At 44.3% G+C, this 18,490-nt stretch overlaps 1 protein-coding gene across 1 annotated transcript in view; it reads right to left on the bottom strand.

The window, feature by feature from the left end:
* Nucleotides 1-500: 500 nt before the first annotated feature.
* The window catches only part of trpm3 (transient receptor potential cation channel, subfamily M, member 3), a gene marked incomplete at its 5' end in the record, with an annotated part of 32,449 nt that continues 14,459 nt past the window's right edge, over nucleotides 501-18,490 (bottom strand). Inside the window, 11 exons of the mRNA XM_071535510.1 lie at nucleotides 501-2,121; nucleotides 2,427-2,559; nucleotides 2,945-3,138; nucleotides 3,909-4,059; nucleotides 6,301-6,429; nucleotides 7,119-7,293; nucleotides 8,357-8,608; nucleotides 9,272-9,400; nucleotides 11,588-11,728; nucleotides 14,003-14,206; nucleotides 17,560-17,788. Of these exons, the coding sequence (XP_071391611.1) occupies nucleotides 501-2,121; nucleotides 2,427-2,559; nucleotides 2,945-3,138; nucleotides 3,909-4,059; nucleotides 6,301-6,429; nucleotides 7,119-7,293; nucleotides 8,357-8,608; nucleotides 9,272-9,400; nucleotides 11,588-11,728; nucleotides 14,003-14,206; nucleotides 17,560-17,788 (3,358 nt within the window). The remainder of the gene's footprint in view (nucleotides 2,122-2,426; nucleotides 2,560-2,944; nucleotides 3,139-3,908; nucleotides 4,060-6,300; nucleotides 6,430-7,118; nucleotides 7,294-8,356; nucleotides 8,609-9,271; nucleotides 9,401-11,587; nucleotides 11,729-14,002; nucleotides 14,207-17,559; nucleotides 17,789-18,490) is intronic.

Below are 18,490 nucleotides of genomic sequence, written 5' to 3'. Positions count from 1 at the left end.
TCTCTTTCTCTCGCTCTCTCTGACTGACAGTTTCTATCATATAATGTAGCTAAAAGTTACAGTATACTTTCTTTGACTAGCATGGTGATGATATGTGATGTAACACAGTGACAGAATGTCTACTTGACGTAAAAGGTGGTGGGTGGAAGACATACACATACACCTTCCATTGCCATAACACCCGATTGAGAGTTACTTAGCTACAAGAGGAGGTAAAAACTAGCCTAGATTCATAGCTCTTTGTTTTCGACTGGTGTACAGTAGGACCCCTATCTCCCACCCCTTCCCCCCTCTCCTGATCCAGGGTGAAGTTGCCCTCAAATACTGGCTATGGATCAACTTTCCATCACCGTTTCTAACAAAAGTGAGAAAATTGTAAATCTGGCCCAGATCAGCATCTATGGGCAACTTTACCCTGCTTTCACCTTTGCCCCTTGCCCTTTCAGTTTTCTTCCCTGGTCCTATGAATGTGTAGAGTGTGCTGACCAGTGTCCTCGTTGTCACGTATAGTTTTGTCTATCAAAGCTGCGGAAAGCTGATGGAGTAGCCAGCTTCCTCATGGAGAGGCTGTCAGTCTTTGCCGTTTCAGGCCGTGCCCCAGACTTGCTCCTGAGGAATGGGTTTCTGGTTCCTCCCAAGCCCCGGCCCCCTGGCCCAGGCCCCCTGTCTGCCCCCAGACCCGGTCCCCTCTCCATCCTCTCACTCACCGACAGGCTCTTCCGGTGCGGAGGGGCCAGGGTGAGGGAAGGATGGGAGTCGTCTGAGGAGCAGCTGTTTGCTCGCTCCAGCCTGGAGAAGGGGGAGCAGAGAGGGGCCCCACTGGGCCCACCAAGGCCCCCTAGACGAGGGGTATCAGGGGCCGGAACCAGGTCCTCAGGGTCCTCTGGATCAGATTCTGTGTGGCTCAGCTCTGCCTCTCTTTCCGGGTGAGAGGAACCCATGTCTGGTGGCTTGTCAAAGGGGAAGGAGGTGGATCCTCCTGGGGAGTGTGAGCGCTCTGCAGGAGTGTAAGGAGCTGAGACGCAGCGCGTATCGATGCAGTCAGTGATGCTGGTGTACTCCGCTGCTTTTACCTGGACTCCCGCTCCCAGCCCACTATAGCAGCCTCTTGGTGTGAACATGAGGCTGTGGGACTTGACTAAAGTAGGCTCATCCAGGAAGCCTGCGCCTGCCGTGGAGAGGTAGCGGCTGCTCTTGGAGCGCTCCAGCAGCCCTGCTGAGGGCGGGGGGGATGGTTCCATGTCCCAGGGAGGTAGGGTGGTGTCTGGTAAGAGGTGGGCTGAGCACAAAGACAAATCAGCCGCCGCACTATCGTCAAACATAGCTCCAGCTGTTCCACTGCTGCCCGCACCGCCCTCCGAGTGCCTGTCGCCCAGACCGCTGGTGGCGGCGCTGCTGAAGTCCCGGCCTCCCGACAGCACCGCCTCCATGATTTCCGAATGGAGGGAGGAGTCTCTCCGGAGGGGTGGGGCGACACGGAGAGGATCCAGGAAGACCTCAGCAGGCCCCACCTCCTCAGAAGCTGAGACATAGATATCAATGCATGACGATGGGCGGTGCTGCTGGGAGACCGACAGCGTCGCCAGGGGGAGGGGCTTAGACTCCTTGGGGGCGGCGCCTGAGGCCACCGACTGTGAGCTATTGGCTCGGTGGAGACTAAGCGAGCGTTCTTTGAAGAAGCTCTCAGCCCGTTCGGCTCCGCTTGCTCGTTCACCACCACGACCTCCTCCAACATAGAAAGAGTGGCTCCTTGTCCGTGTCGCCATGCCAGTAGGGGAGGGAGGGGACATGGAGCCCTCCGCTCCTCCCTCCAGCGCCTCCTGTAGGCGGTAGGCATTCCCCTCTGTGCTGTTGAAGCTGCTCTGGCGGAGGATGTACGCTGCATCGGGGCACTCACCCTGACGGAGTATGTACGCCGAGTCTGTGCAGTCAGATGAGGTCCGGGAACGGGCTTTGTTGACCTCACCGCGCTCGACACCTGTCACGCGCTCCAGCGCTACGGCAATTCGCCCAATCAGCTCCTCCATTTGGGCCAGACGAATGTCAACAGTCTGCAGGGAGGCCTTCATGAAGTGTTCCCTCTCATTGACTTCCTCCAGACGCATGGCCATGTTCTCCACCCTGGGCGATGGAGGAAGAGAAGTGAGAAAAAGAGAAAGAAAAGAGATGAATAGCATTGGAGAGGATAGGGGAGGATGGCAGGGAAGAGCAAAGGAGAAGGAAAATAATATTGTATGAAATATGTAAGATTATTGTATGAAAGTGATGTTTTTGTTCTGCGTCACATGCTCTATCTACCTAGTGGAATTCTATGACAGTGAACTTAGTCATATACAAAGTTTCATAGACTAAATGTGTTGACGTACAATGGTTCAACATGTTTTAATATTTCAGACGATGACATTTTCAATGTTGCCATGTCTGACCTTTCAGAAGTGACTCTGATCCTCTCATCATTGGAGGAGTTGAATCGGTCGTCTTTCTCTCTAAAGTACTCTTCGATACATTGCTCCTCAAAGTCATGAACTTTCTTCAGCTCATCCTCTGTGATGAAAAGCTCTGTGGATGAAAGGGTTGAGAGAAGAGGGAGATGATAATGCTTTAATGTCATATGTCCCTTTTATTTTGTGTTACATCCAAACATTTCAAATGTTCCAATTTATAAAATGTATGCTTACTAATTTTAGGTAGCCTTGGGCTACACATTCAGGATTGGTTCTGGGACGTTTTGATAAACAGCTTTGTTATCACACAAACAGCTGCATATTATAAACAATGAACTTCATCACTTTGCTAAATTGCATGTTATTTTGTTGTCCCAACAGTTATGTGACTCAATTGGAGCACTTTCGTCTGACATTATCATTATTCACAGTATTGTGTCTAGTTTAGATCACATTTGTTTGAGTTTATCAGGCTTGTTCGTTGGTTTTCAGGCACTCACTCAGCCCATAGTCTCTCTCGTCGTCGTCATGCTTGCGCCAGCGACAACACAGGTGCTTGAGGACCATAGTCATGTGACTGAAGATGATGAGGGGTGGAGGAAGGACAGGCCGCTCATGGAAGGTCATAATCAGCTGGTAGCGCTGGAACTTCCAAACCTGGTTGGAGATGGACTTCACTTCGAAGAATGTGTTACTATGATGACGGACAACCAGGAGAGATGACATTACATCCACTGATAACTATGTAAACAAACAATGGCAAACCATACACTATAACTGGTTCAAATAGTATATTGATTGATTGGTTGGACTCATTTGTTTATTTGTAGCATGCTGCTATACTACACAGCCCGACCTGAGCCCAACGCAGATATAGAGAGTATGAGGAGATAGAAAGAAATGACACAGCCAATAAACTGTCTGTAATGGGATTACCCAAGTTTAGCTCTTGTTTTTTTTCCAATTTGCACTTTTTGGTAATTACCGTGACAAGTGTGAAGTGATGATGATCATCCGTGCTATAGCGTATTATACAGACGGCAAGGCACAATAACATCTCATTAGCATGATAATGTCTTTGTGGAAGTAGCACCATCCCATTATGTTAATACACTTTGCCACCGACCTCTAATGACTGCACCTTAACAGCAGCCCAAACAGCTGCTACTGTCATCTCTCACACACGCACACACACACACACACACACACACACACACACGTAGACAAGTCTGAAAGCCAGTTGTGTGTGCTTTATGTAAAACAGGCAAATGCATAGCTTAGTGATATTTGGCTCAGCTGCTGTTGGGCGTTGGAGGACAGAGAGGAATTATCTTTGTAATCGTATTTACCTGGATAAGTTTGTTTCAAGCACTGAGCGGTCTATGAGGCATTGAGGTGTCTGTAAGTTTGTCACAGGTTGAAAAGTTGATGTAGGAAATACTTAGATTGAGAGAGGTGACGTACTTGAACACAGCTATGAGGAGGTTGACCAGCAGTATGTTGGCCACCAGCAGGTAGCAGGCCATGATGGCTGGGACAATCCAGGCACCTGTCTTACAGGGAGGCAGGGCCACCACCACCCCATCCTCTGTTGTGATGTTCTGGCCACAGGGGGCTGCACACCAACACCATACAAATACACACATATACACATGTATACACACACACACACACGCATACAAAAGGAGGTAAGTTAATACAAGGTATATGTGTGGTTTTAGAAAAAGACATGAAACCATAATGAATCAGCTAAAAAAAGGACTAACAATGCATAGAAATGTATAGATGCACAAACAATAAGAAAGACATGCACACACACAACAAAAGGAGAAGACATACGATACAATCAAGTAAAAAAATAAAAATAAATAAATAAATAAAACCCATACAAACAACAAGAAAGCAAGTGAAGTATTAGGTCATGTCAATCAGGAAGACTACTTATCATTCATTCATGCTTTCTCTTTACCCAATCAGAGTTGGTGAACACTTTCCCTCTTTTTCCAGAGAACCAATCAGAGTTAGCCGTCACTTCCCTCTCTTTATCAAAGAGCCAATTGTCTAAGTGACAGGAGTATATACACGTCACCTTCTATGCTATTACCCTTCTCTCAGATCTATGCCGCATGCTGCTGTCATTCCAGTCACTGTGTTTACCTTCATCCCTCCACTACCCCATCACCACCAATGTCCAGGCTCCAGAGTTCCTAATTCCTACGTCTATCCCGGATGTACTCCTAACTTCACGAATGGGAGGAGTTCCTCCATGGAGCTTATGCCAAAGTTTACATCTTGTTTTATGTCATGAATAAACTTTTTCATTCGAGCATTCATCCTAGTCTCTCCTGATTGAAACAGTGTTGATAAAACCAAACATTCAAGCACACATGGAGTTCCAAGACAGACAGTAACAAAGAAACAAAGAGATAAGCAGACCAACAAATACCAAACAAAATGCATAGCTACATATTTTGCAAACAAACAAGAAGCATAATTTGTTCTTATGCTTCTTTTCTTTAAGGAGGGACTGGAAGGAGTGGACGCTATAATGGTAGGGGGCTCATGTGCTGAAATGTGCATCTGAAAAAAAATATATATTCAAAAATACATTCATCATGTATCACAACTTGTGTTCCCAATATATTTAAACATGTATTCAATGTTTAAAATATATTGTTGCATATGTGTGCCATAGCCTCGGTCAGCAATGGATTATTGCCTTGAATCATTTGAAATGTATTTAGGATACATAGTACGTTTTTTCCATCTGTGATGGTTCAGTTGCTGTGGCTTATATGGGGAACAGTCAGCATTTGTTCTTGGTTTGTTTGCCTACAGGATTCATTCTAGTCATGCTCATCATTGCTTGATGTTCAATTGTTCACACAATGCAGCCCAAAGATAGAGAACTGAAGTAATTTTTCTATATTGAAATTTTTACCCTCAAAAAAATTTGGATTAAAAAACTCTGACAACTGAACCACGTGAAAAAACAGATTACAGATGATGAAAGGTGGTGAATATGTATATTCTGGTGTGTGTGTGTGCGTGTGTGTATGTGTGCTTGTGTGTGTGTCTCTTTGTGTGTGTCCATATGTGTGTATTTTATTCCTGTATGGTGTGGCATTCATATCTAAATTTCTATATTTCTATTCTTACTTGTGTTACATATTGGATATACTGGGAGCGATATTTTGGCAATGTTGCAATCGCTCCAGTGAGAAGCCGAGCTGGCGTAAAGGGAGGGTGACATGGTTTATGTGACAGACGCTGTTAACATGGCAGGTTCACTTCTTCAAAATGAAGCAAAGACAAAGCCAGAGTTAAAAATGGAGGGACGAAACATCAAGGGAATATCAAACTTTAACGCTTAAACTTTGATAGTTCCCCTTGATGTTCGAACTAAAGTAATCACAACCGACCAAAAATAAAACCCTAAAAATATCAGAACACATTTGAAAAGTGCTACTGCCATGTAACAATGTCATTGGCCAGCCAGTGCCAAAATTGGTCAGGATAAAGTTGCCCTTTGAATATAGCCTTGGGTCAAGCTACTGATTCTCTCAGTCAAAGATGGTAGATCGCCTCATAGAATCGGGCCATTCATCCATTTAACATTTTCTTGAATAGGTCAATGTTAGTTCTAGGAAACTGTTGATATGGCTCGGTTGACCCAAGTCATCCAAACCTGTGAGGGCAACTTTAACCTTGGAGCTTGTGGAACTGCATGCACGCTTTTGTCTCTAGTGGCCTCTAGTGGTAGGAGTGAGTATGACATGGTGGAGATGTTGGGATGATGAAGGAGAGGTGGGGTAGGTAGATAAAGTTAAATTAAGGTCTATATCTATGGATTTACTGGGATTTTGACTGCACTGGGCAATGTGGGATGGACCAGTATTACGCCAGGTTCCGTGAGTTCGAAAGTAATTTTCGACCAGCCAGAGTTTTTCATTCAGCCTGTGCTGTAACTTCCTACTATGCATATCTGAAACAAAGAACGAAAACATTATTTCAGATCTCTTCTCTTTGGGCCATTCCTCACATTCTCTACACACACTCATATATACTCCCATACAAATAGATAAGAGCACACATATCACTCTCACTCTCAAAGACATTTTCTCACAGACCCTTGTCACAGTCAAGTCAATGTCTGATTTATTGAGTCAATGACAAGTCATTTTTTGTACATTGTATAAAATAATATAAAGGCCAAATATCAAACATTATGATAAACTGATTGTAAAATTGATTTCCTGATGTAAGAAGCTCAATAACTAGTGTAGCAACAAATTTTGTCAGGAATTTTACTCATCCACAATAAATCTTATAGCATATGGAAAAACATGACAGCCATTTTATTTCTTCATTTCTTAGATCACACTGTTCCCAGCATTTGTATTTTACAGCATTTTAAAGAGTGTAGATGCCAATGTGTGTTGTAGCACTGTTTGTAATATGTATGTGTTGCATAGAGACACACATCCTCCAGCAACAGTTCGACCCCTGGAGGGATGAATGAAAGTTCAATGGATTTCCGCACTTTGATAAAAGTGTATTCTGCCATGTTACTGTCATCTTGCTTCATAGTCAGGAAGTATTCCCCCCTGGATTTAAAACAAAAAAAATGTTTATTTAGTAGTTGTGACACTTGGAATCTCGCCCTGAACTTACGGTCAATCTGGTCAGCAAACACCTCTCCGTAGATCATCCAGTAGGGCATGAAGAAGATGTTCCTGGCTAGCATCCAGGATGGGTCCTCATTAGGGTTGAGGATGGCCTGCCGCGCCACCCCAAAACTCATCAGCACCACCAGCATGATGATCACAAAATACATCATGTCGATCATCTGACAGAGGGAGGGAGGGCAGAGACGGGAGGAGAATCGCCAGGGAGACAAGAGAAGAGGGGGATAAGTGGTTTAAAAAGGGAGAGGAAAAGAGAGAAAAGGATGGGGAGCAGTAGGTAAGGTTAAAATGTTTGTGGAAGAGATGAGGTAAAACAAGAAGGAATGGATCAGGTAAAAAAAAAAGGAATGAGACAAAACAGGAGAAGAGGATGGGAGAGTGTTGGTCTGTAACACTGTTCCAGCTGCAGAACTGGTTTCACAAGCTTGATAAATGATGGTCTGCATTTGCATTTTTGGATTACTATCCCTCTTAGAGTCTTGGTGGGTCAATCAAACTTTAATTTAATCAGTTCCAGACTGAAACCGAAACTTTAAATTTAAAAATGTAAAGTTTACTTAATTGAGATTAATTCCAAGCTTGATTAAGATTAAGTTATTTACAATGCAGCTTTTGTTTTTGGAGATTTTCTTTCTTCTCTGTTACTGAAATGGATGATCTGATGCACTGACACACCTCTTAATCTGACTTCATATCAGTGCACTTAAACAGCATCATACATGCCAATAACCTGTCTATGTTGTTGAGCGCCAAATCTCTCTCTCTGATTGCTAATTTTCATATCAAAAGAGCGTTCGTGTCCAATGATACAGAGCCCATCTCAGAGACCGTCTAACATCAGACAGATACAGACTTGGGCCTTTGATCCCCTTTCTAGTTTTGTCTTCATGTTGTTATGTATGTATCACAGGCCATCTCGTATTCTTTCAGATCAAACAAAGAGGTAGGCTTGAGGCTAAGAAGTTCTGTTGGGACAGGGCCTGCACAGCAAATACAAATTGGACCTACAGTATGTAATCTATATGCAAAGGAACTCTGCACATTATCATGCTCTCGGGACAGATCATGTTGAGTGGGTTAAAATAGAAAAGGCCACAAGTAGAAATAGACAGACATGAATGAATAGAAGATGGGGAGAGATGATAAGATAGGAGTGAGACTTAAGAAAGAGACAGAGAGAAAAGCAGACAAACACACATATCCCCTTCCCCTGCCTCTTCTCACCATCTTGCCAATCATCATAACATAGGGACCCAGGTACTTGTTGACCCCAAAGATGTCGAGCAGCCGGATGTACCAGTAGATGATGTTGACGCAATAGATGACCCGGCCGTAGCTCATGAGCGGCGGCTCCTGGAGGCGGAGCACCATGCCGACGGAGAAGATGAGTATGGCCATGAGGTCTGTGATGTTCCAGTACTCCTGCAGCCAGACCTTCACCTTCTGTAACAGCTTCCCCGGCTCCGACATCAGGATCTGGGAGGGGGGGGGCAGTGAAGAGTGAAGGGAAAATATGGGTAAAGGAAATAAATGGAGAAAAGGAGAATGTCCAAATGTAGGAAAGATGGGAAAAGGTAGAGGAGAAAGAGGAGAAATTGACAGAGAAATTGTGGGAAAGGTTGATGGGAAGTAAAGGGATTAGAGGAGTAGAACTGCATTACATCATGTGCACCATAAGAGGGCAGTATGAGTTCACCAATCGGACCACCGAGCAGGTGTCGGAGGAAGCATCGGTGTGCAGCGGAGAGTGATTTGACACAATGATTAATGCATTTCATACACTTACAGTTTAAGGCTGGCCAGAGAGTAAGGCTAAACTGGACAGTCCCATAAGGGCAAACATTATCTTTTCACTCTCTTGCTTTCTCTATCTCTTTGTTTTCTTCTCTCTGTCTCTGCCTCCCTTTCTGCCACCCTCCCAGGATACTGACCAACTACTTAGCCTCCTCATTCCTCCACAGAACTTCTTACTGTAGGCATCTTTATGATTACTAGCCCCGTATTTTCAGCACAATGGGTAGTATTGATAAATTCATTATTTTGTGTACAATAGTGTGTGTGTGCACAAACGTGTACATCTTTTTTGTTCTGCATGCTTGGTGCACATTTGCACCTGGCCACCATCCTGCTGTAATGTACCTCTCTCATCTTCTCGATGCCGTTGGTAAAGATGTATGCGATGACAATCCACTCTTGAGGAGAAGGCCACAGGTCCATCTTGACCAGAACAATGTAGTTGAACAGCATCAGGTAGCCCACATATGCCATCTGGACACAAACACAACAGCAGTGGGAAATCAGTGTGTGCACATGTATGGTTAGGTGGTTGTGGAAGTGTGTATGTGTGTGTGTGTGTGTGTGTGTGTGTGTTAATGTGTTCTTGCGGGCCTGTGGGCGTGTGCCCTTTGCCCACATTAGCATATATCAATAAAACTCAATTCTTTTGCTGCAAACAAAATGTCTTGAAGCTCATTTTGAAAAGGGCTACTGTGTAAAACACTGGTCAGATTAAACACATGCTCGGTGAATGATTGACCCCAATTACACTTCCTGTCAATGCATCTTTTGAAATCTGATAATAGAGGTGTGATGTGAAGACACCTGATTGCTGTACCTTCACATTTGACCTGAAAATGTCCATTATGTATCTCCTGTGGCTGTATCTATTTAAATCTATGTCCGCCGTCCACATACATTTTCCCTGCTCTCTTTGTGCAATGTGACTCATCAAGATCCAGACTACATAGAATGTTAATCAAAATGCAAGTCTGACCATCTACAAATTAGGCTTGGAAGACCGGACGCTAATTCATGCAAAATTCATTTTTTCTCACCTACATGTCCGGGCATTACTGCATGTCAGAGCCGGCTGTTTGACATTTTGAATAACATTAAAGTGTTTTCAGTGATCCGTAGGGTGTCCTTTGAGAGCCTTTAAAGCACATCAAAATCATTTCACATTGATTTGCATAGCTATGCAGAATCCTTGTCAACTGTCACAGGAACTCCTTTGAATTGGAAGGACTCAGATATTTTTAAAGCCTATGCATGATTAAATTCTGTTACGGCAGTTGTGTCACTATAAATCAGAAGTGTTTTAAAATTGTGGTTTCAAAGTGTTTGCAGATTGAAGCAATTACAAACAGACTGGGGATGATTTTTCTCTCTGGCCCATGCCTGGCTTAATATTCCACTGATGTAAGTGGGTAAAGTGATTTTAATGATGTGTGACCGGGACTGTCTTCATAGTCATTTAGTCCTACATCCACAGTAGCTTTGTGTGGAAGGTTCGACTAGGTTTTACTCTATTAGCCCTAAGAGGGGCAGTGCTCTACAGAGGATGATGGGCACGAGTACAAATCTGCTAATGATGACGTTCTGACCCTGGCAGGCCCAGCATCTGTTCTGTAAGTGAAATTATAAAATTTACACTAAAGTGTTTTTTTCTCTAACCTGTGGGGAAGGAAGGGGAGGGTGAAAAGCGGAGGAGAAAGAGAGAGTGTGTAGCAAGAGAGGAGAAAAGGGGATTGAAAGAAGAGGGAGAAAAATGATTTTCTCAGCATAAATAAACAATGAGACTCCTGCTGGTGATGCGTAGAGATGTTTTCACTGGGCAAGCAAATTGAAAGAGCTACCATGGGGCATGGGAGATGAAAGATCAGCTATTATCACCTAATAGCACCCCACCCCCCCAAACACACCTACACAAACACACTAAGTAATTCCAGGAATCCATACACACAGTACAGTATAGGAACACACATAACACACACCTACGCAAGCATACACACATGCACGCATACACATAGACAAAATATGCACACTCTCTCTCTCTCACACACACTTCCCTGACTCACACATACTATTTACTTATCCTTTGCAGTGACAATATGCCATCACTCAGAGGGTTTAGTGTGTGTTTACACCATCGCTACAAAATCCCCTTTGTCTCATCTTCCCTCCCTCTCTCTCCCCCGCCTCCCTCTCCTTTTCTCACCATGTGCCTCCATCAGTCTCTCCATCTCTTTCACACTAAACTATCCCGCCCCTGCTTCTCTTTCACTTACATACCTCTCTCTCTCTCTCTCCCCTGATACTGACCAGAATTTGATGGGGGGATGGAGGTGTTGTAGAGCTACGTATTGATCACCAGGAGCCTGAGCTTGATGATGCGGGCGCTGTAAAGCCAGGCAGTGGCCATGTGGAACATGAAGTTGATGACTGGGTGACTGTAGAACCAGGCACTCACCACGGGGAAGCAGCACTTAATGATGCAGGCTTTATAAAGCTATAGGTACTGACAGTGTGGAACAGGAGGTTAATGAGGATAGAGGCACTGTAGAAGTAGGCACTAACCGTGGGGAACCAGCACTTGATGATGTTGTAGAAATAGGTACTGACTGTGCGGAACAAGAAGTCGAGAATAGAGACGTCGCTGTGGAAGCAGATACTGACCGTGTGGAACCAGAACTTGACGATAGGAGCGTTATAGAACTCGTAGATCTTGCGTCCCATGGGGATGAGGCGGTGGCGGTTCTGAACCTCCTCCACGTCCTTCTTCCTGGATGTCTCCGTGGCTACTTTACCCAGCATGGCCTGGGGGCACGAAAACCCCGCATGGAGGGAAGAAGGGGGTGGAGGCATGGAGGAAGAGGTGAAGGATAGAGGGATGGAGGGAGTGGGAAGAGGCAGATGTGACGGATAGAAAAGACAGGTAGAGTGGGTGAGAGGGATGGAGATAGAGACAAATATGTGGAAGGGAGGTGGTGGGGCGGGGAGCGTCGTTGAGTGACAAAAAAAGAAGAAGAGAAAGAGAGAAGGGAAAGAGTAAAGGCTTAGAATAAAGGTGACGCCTCAGCGTTCAGTGTCATAATCAAAGAAGCAAGCACAGGCAATGTCATCATTCCAAAATGTGATATATGTGTGTGAGGTTGAGTGTTGGGTGGAGGCTGGTGTCAAGTATGACGCAGACACACACACACTCATGGATAGTGTCTCAGACAACAGTAACAGACAGGACAGAGAGAAGATACAGACAGAAAGAGGGAGAGAAAAGAAAAGGAAAAAGATACATAGATATCTCATTTCCAGCTGGGACACATTTCCTTATCCATGAGAGAGGGGTTGGATCCCTGTGTTTTTATGGGTCATGGTCTTATGTCAAAGCAACACCAGGCCTCTGAGGGGGTCAAATCATGGAATTGTATTGCATGTCTAGATATCTGGTAGCCTAGATCTGGGCAAAAAAATCTGTGTGAATGTGATTCCAAATATCTGAAATACTTGAAGAGCAGTTGACTTAATCTCCCAGGCACTTGAAGAGCCACAAAGGTGAAAAACCACCACTACTTGTAAATTAAGGAGACAAACATTTCTTTTTTTTTTCCAAATATGTGGAACATATTCAACAAATGTTTTGCCCACGTCGGGATCGAGGCACACACAGACAGGCCCTTCGGGGTGAAGAGATTCAGATGCCAGTGTGTTAAGTCCCACCATGCCTTTACTGCACTCAACATGCACATTATCCGATCAGCAAGTGGACACAAGCTAAAAAACAGTCATCACAGTGTGGTTCTTAGAGGGCATCTGAGGGTAGGGCAATACAATCTCCCCCTGTGGTGTGGCAGGCTGTGTAGATCAGTATGAATCTCTGTCCGATTCATAGTTTGGATTATCTGAAGGTGCATTTGGACAGTCAGAAGCCAGGGCAAAGGGAAGAGCTCACTGCAAATGCATCCTTGGACAGCAGGGTTCTTTATAGAACACCAAACTGCCTCAGGGAATACAAGTATCACATGGCCCATTTTGTGAATTTTTGCACTGGCTAGCTGGCTGTACTCAATGCAGATGGTAAAGTATGTACAGTGGTGCTGAAAGCCATTCGACTTCAATTCAATCTGTCAACAGGACGACTTGAGATCCAGCTTGTGTATTAAAAATTACCTGTCAAATTCCAGTCTTGAATGCTCTCCACTTAATTCCAATACACAAACAGAATACCGGTGTCATCTCCAGAATTGATTGGATTGAAATGGAACGTGCCCCAATCCTGCTGTACATCCATGTCTATGCAGATGGACTAGAGCCAACTCTTCCGCTGTGAGCCAGGAGAAGGTGTTCAGACTCTGCATGATTTAAGCTCTGCAGCAGCAGGCGGACATGGTTATATAATGCAAAAGCCTGAGCCTCCCCTTCCCAGCAGCCGGCATGCTGAGTGGAGCAAGCCATCACTGATGGGAGAGAGTGAGGGGCAGCGGTCGGCCAGCAAACAGTACTATACCTCTATTAGAACTGAGCTAGGAGAGAGGGAGAAAGACAGAAAGAGCTAGAGAGAGAGAGAGAGAGAGAGTGGAAGGAAGAGAGAGGAAAAGCAGTGGAAATAGACAAAGAAACAAAAGGACCAGGGAGAAGGCTGGGTAGAGAACAAGAGGGACCAAAGGGAAGATAGAGAGAAATAGAAAAGGCGATAGATGGAGAGAGAAACATACACAAGGAGCCGCAAGCGGCGACAGACTGAGACGCTACAACTCCACGACCACGTCTTCGCTGAGACGACGAGAAACAGGAAAGGTTGATTTGGCTGGAAGGGTCCAGGTGGCCAGAATAGAGAAGGAAGTATGTCTGTGTGGGTAACTGTGTGCATCTGTGTGTCTGTGATCTAACGTGTGGACCCATAGTACATAACAACATCGCATGAAACTGCATTTGGTCCACAAGTGTTGTTCACAAAGGACACAGAATCTGGACTATGTGTTCGACAATGCGTTTTATAATCTGGGCTAAGCCTGTGTGTATTGTCTAGAGTCTATAGTGGGGCTGAATATGTGTATAGATTCTGTGATGCGGGGCTGAGGTGGGTTCTCTCACCACGGAGTTGTACTGCGCCTCACAGTAAGATCTTACTGTGAACTCCATGTCCTCCTCCTCCTTCTCCTTGACGGGCTTCTCGGGCTCCTCCTCCTCCTTCTCCTGCAGGTAGGCCTCCTGGTCCTGGGGCATGTAGGACATCTCGTCCTTGTTCTTGAACTCCAGGCTCAGGATGGACGGTGGCAGAAGCAGGCCTAGGATCACCTGGGTGACGGGGAAGAGAGGAAGCGGAGGTGGGTTGGAGGGGAGAGGCAGGGATAACAGGAGCGCAAAATTCACAGATGTGAAAAAGCTGTAGTTGGGTGAGCAGTGCTGTGGAAATTAGGACATAGACAGTAGAGAGTCTGGAATGAACACACACTCTCTCTCTGGTCATACATAATATACGTACACAACCCCTCTGCCACACTCACACAAATTCGCCCTTATGAACCCCCCATGAGGCCCTGCACAAGGCTGAGTGACAAAGCTTTGGTGTGTCCGACAGCTCAGGCGAGTCTTCTCATCGAGTCAATTACTAAAGCATTAGTCAAGACAGCCAGCAAGGGTGCTGAGCCACGACGACGGATGAGAGGGACACGCACCCACCGCAGATAAAGGAGGCAGGCGCGCTGTAAACACTTCAGATACATAATAGTCAAACAAGAAAAGAAAGAGGGAGTGCGCTAGCGCAGTGGGAAGGTGAGGAATAACGGGAAAAGACAGAGGGGAGGAAGCGCGTCCTTATCTCTAGAAGCAGCTGTCTTTCAGACGTTTTGAGGGAAATGCCCTGCGAAAAGTGAAATTCAGCTCTTTTCATTTCATTGACTTCTGACTTACACAACTGGTTTTCATTTGAAGTTTAGTTTCCATTAATTTTTTGATGCGATAAGGTATGAAAAAGGGAACAAATACAGAACAGTTTCTATGACGAAGGTGTCGATGACGTTTGTCGGTCGATACATGTTTATACTCATTTGCGGGGTCCAAATCTCTGAACATATGAATGGGATATTGTCAGCGCCTATTGTCGTCTTCCTTGGAGTCAAGGACAAAAACGTCAATAGTTTGTGACAATTATTTTTGCATGAAGAAATCAATGTACAGCTCTTATCTATTGATATTGATTTGTAGGGTTGCCTTTAGTGGCCATATTCTGATGAGGTGGAGTGTTCAGGCGGTTAGGGCTTGACTGTAATCAAATTAAGGGTCCTCACAACTATAGCAACTCAAGGATGTCCACATGTATGTTTGCATGTGTGTGTATATGAGAACCAGTTTGTGTTGGAGTGAGGACGATTTCACAAATTTATTTGCTGTATATCATGAAGTCCTAGGGCATAGAATCGTGTTTGTTCCACTTGTGGTTTTCTTCCTGTCTTTCCGCTCTAGTGAGTTTGCCTTAGAAGCTTCTGTGAAGCACCTGGACACACTTTCTCTCCTCTCACCGCCATCTCACTCCTCTTACAGACAAGGGTGGCAGTATTATATAATGTATAATTACATTTATTCACGTTACTCTATTTATGTATTTTTCAGTCAGTCAGTAATTTTATTTTTACTTAAGTGTGTTTTTACTGAAGTATTGTACTTCATTGTAAATCGCATCCATTGCTGAGTAAACATTCTGAAGGCTCTCCATAAGTGACAAACTGGACCATCGTCAATTGACAAATTGTGGAGCCGTTTGCAGTGAACAGTCAGCAAAGAAGAGAAGAGTATTCTGGCTTTACTTTGTGCACTTTATTCATTTCCAAATTTTCCAATAAAAAAAATATATATACTTTGAACTCTGTCCTCTTGTCCTTTTAGAATTGCATGGGAAAGATCACATCTGATGATGTTCTCTTTTTTTTTTATAAAGTAACTATAAAGTAATAAAGTAGACTAGTAAGTTTTAGCCTAAGTACATTTTAAATGAGCTACATTTTACTTTAACTTGAGTAGATTTTTAAACCAGTACTTTTACTTCTACTTACGTAAAATATCAGCAAAGTAACAATATTTCTACATCTAGTACTCTTTCCACCACTGCTTACAGAGACTCAAGGGTGCGTGAAGCACCTGTGGTCTGCCTGGCTCTCAGGACCTAGCCAGACCCATCTTTCTCTGCCTCACTCAGTGTGTGTGTGTGTGTGTGTGAGTGAGTGAATAAGTGTGAACCCTGCCATCCCTCCAGCAGCTCCCAGGGCAACTCCTCATTATAAATAGCTCTAACCTCTCTGATCTAAGCAGCTGGCTCCTATCACCCTACTGCCAGACTTCTGGACAACCCACTTACACAAGAAAAGGAATTGCTCAAAACTCATCCACCAACTAAAACCTCTCCAGTCAGACTCCAGATGCATGTGTTCTGTGCATGACTCTCAATATAGAACATGTGGAACATTATGTGAACGTTTTTTTTTTTTTAGTGCTTAATGGCAATTCTATTGTTCCCTCCTGGCTGTAAACTGAGTCTCAAAACTTAGGCCTTGTAGGCTTACCCTACAGTGTACATGTGCACCTTGTAGCCACCTACACACTCCCAGTGTTATCCCCTTCAGCTTACAACCTCCTCCTCACTAGAACTTGAAGGTTTGAGTGAGAGCTCCTTTTCTCTCACCTTTATGCCTTAGGTCATATGCATTTGGTGAAGATGCATGCGCTCTCATTGCGGCAGATGGATGATCTCAATGGAATGGTATATACAGTATCTGAATGGTATATATACAGTACCTCCTTTTCACATCATTCTAAATCAGTTCCAATGAAGCATCTTGGAATACGTGTGATAAGTTGAAATTTTATTTTTATTTATTTACCCAGGGTGACTGAGCACGCATGCTCTTTAGCAACACCGTGCTTCACATTCATACTGTTCCACACATTCACGCCTGGGAGCGTCCCAGTACAACAAGTCTCCTCCCGTTGGCTCCAGTGGAGCAGTTGGGGGTTGAATACCGGGTCTCAGCTCTCACAGTGTTCCCAAATGTGCACATTAATATGAAATGGTGAATGGAACTTCTTTCAAAATGTAAAAGTTTATAGCCTGATATCAACGTTCTGAGGCAACTTTGCAAAACATGATTATTGGCTTCTCATTCACAGTGATGGATTACCTTTACTGACAGAATTAGAAGTCTCGAGAGTTGTTTTCTATCCTGAGAGGTATGGAAAAACTGATCTAAACATATCTTTAATCATGGTCCATGCAGAATTAACATTAAAGGGACGGAAAACATAAAACATGAGCAAAAAAAAATCCCAGGCAGTCTGGGGAATCAAATCTTCCAGTTACCAGCCTGCTTCTCTCACATCTAGGCTACCGCCACTCCCAGTATTTTCCTCTGAAGTGATTGTGAAGTGTGTGGACATTTGATAACTGATCCAACCGCTGTTCAAACCCACATCTACAGCATTTGACCCCCTGTGACCCTCAGACCTCACTTCATCCACATACACAAACATCCCAGCTACATGTTTCTAAAAGTAAATTTCTAGCCCATGTGTACTAGGTTTGTGTTATTTAACATGAGTATATTTATTTCCTTTCTTCACCCACAGGTTACCCCAACCATCTGCCCCACTTCCACTACCTTCAGGCCTGAGTTCTTGCGCATGCGCAGGCGTCCCATCCACATGTCAGTCAGCAGCATCTGACTGCAGGTGTGAGCGATGAAATCTCTGTGTTTGGCTGCTACCGCCAGCTGCAGGCAGGTGGCGTTGCTCCAGTTCTTCAGCTCGTACGTCAGCAGCTTCATGGCCATCTGTTCGTCCTGTTTATAGGACTGGTCTAGGAGCTCCACCGCCAGCTGGCCAAATTCTCTGGGAAATGATATACATATACAGGCACACACACAGACATGAGCATAGAGATGAATATACTTTGTCTCAACACATCAACATCTAATTGAATTGGTCAAGGACTTTAATGACCATCTGGCCAAACGCTGAAGGAATGTAGATGCACATAAACACATGCTCTCACACAGAGAGACACAACAACATATTGTGTCTCAACACAGCTTATAGGCATTGTCAAGGTGTTTAATGACCAGCATGCCTCATTTCTTAGATGATGCAGATGATGTAGATGCACACACATGCATTTAGCATGGAGCGACCAAATTCTCCCAAGGTGAATTGGTTGGATAGTTCTTAGCCCCGCGACAGCAGGGGCTCTACGGACAGTATGGTCAGTCTTGTTTTGTTGGTGTTTAGGGCTGCAACTAACGATTATTTTCACTGTCGATTAATCTGTCGATAATTTTCTCACTTAATCGATTAGTTGTTTGGTCTATAAAATGTCAGAAAATGGTGAAAAATGTCGATCAGTGTTTCCCAAAGCCCAAGATGACGTCCTCAAATGTCTTGTTTTGTCCACAACCCAAAGATATTCAGTTTACTGTCATAGAGGAGTAAAGAAACCAGAAAATATTCACATTTAAGAAGCTGGAATCAGAGAATTTTGACTTATTTTTCTTAAAAAATTACTCAAACCGATTAATCAATTATCAAAATAGTTGG

This window comes from Centroberyx affinis, unplaced genomic scaffold (genome assembly GCF_046629955.1).
Source record: "Centroberyx affinis isolate AG114_WGS23_722 - 3 ecotype Tasmania unplaced genomic scaffold, CSIRO-AGI_Caff_v1 ptg002725l_1, whole genome shotgun sequence".
Lineage (NCBI taxonomy): Eukaryota > Metazoa > Chordata > Actinopteri > Beryciformes > Berycidae > Centroberyx > Centroberyx affinis.
The sequence above is the reverse complement of the archived record's forward strand: the minus strand, read 5'-3'. Positions and strand labels throughout refer to the sequence as shown.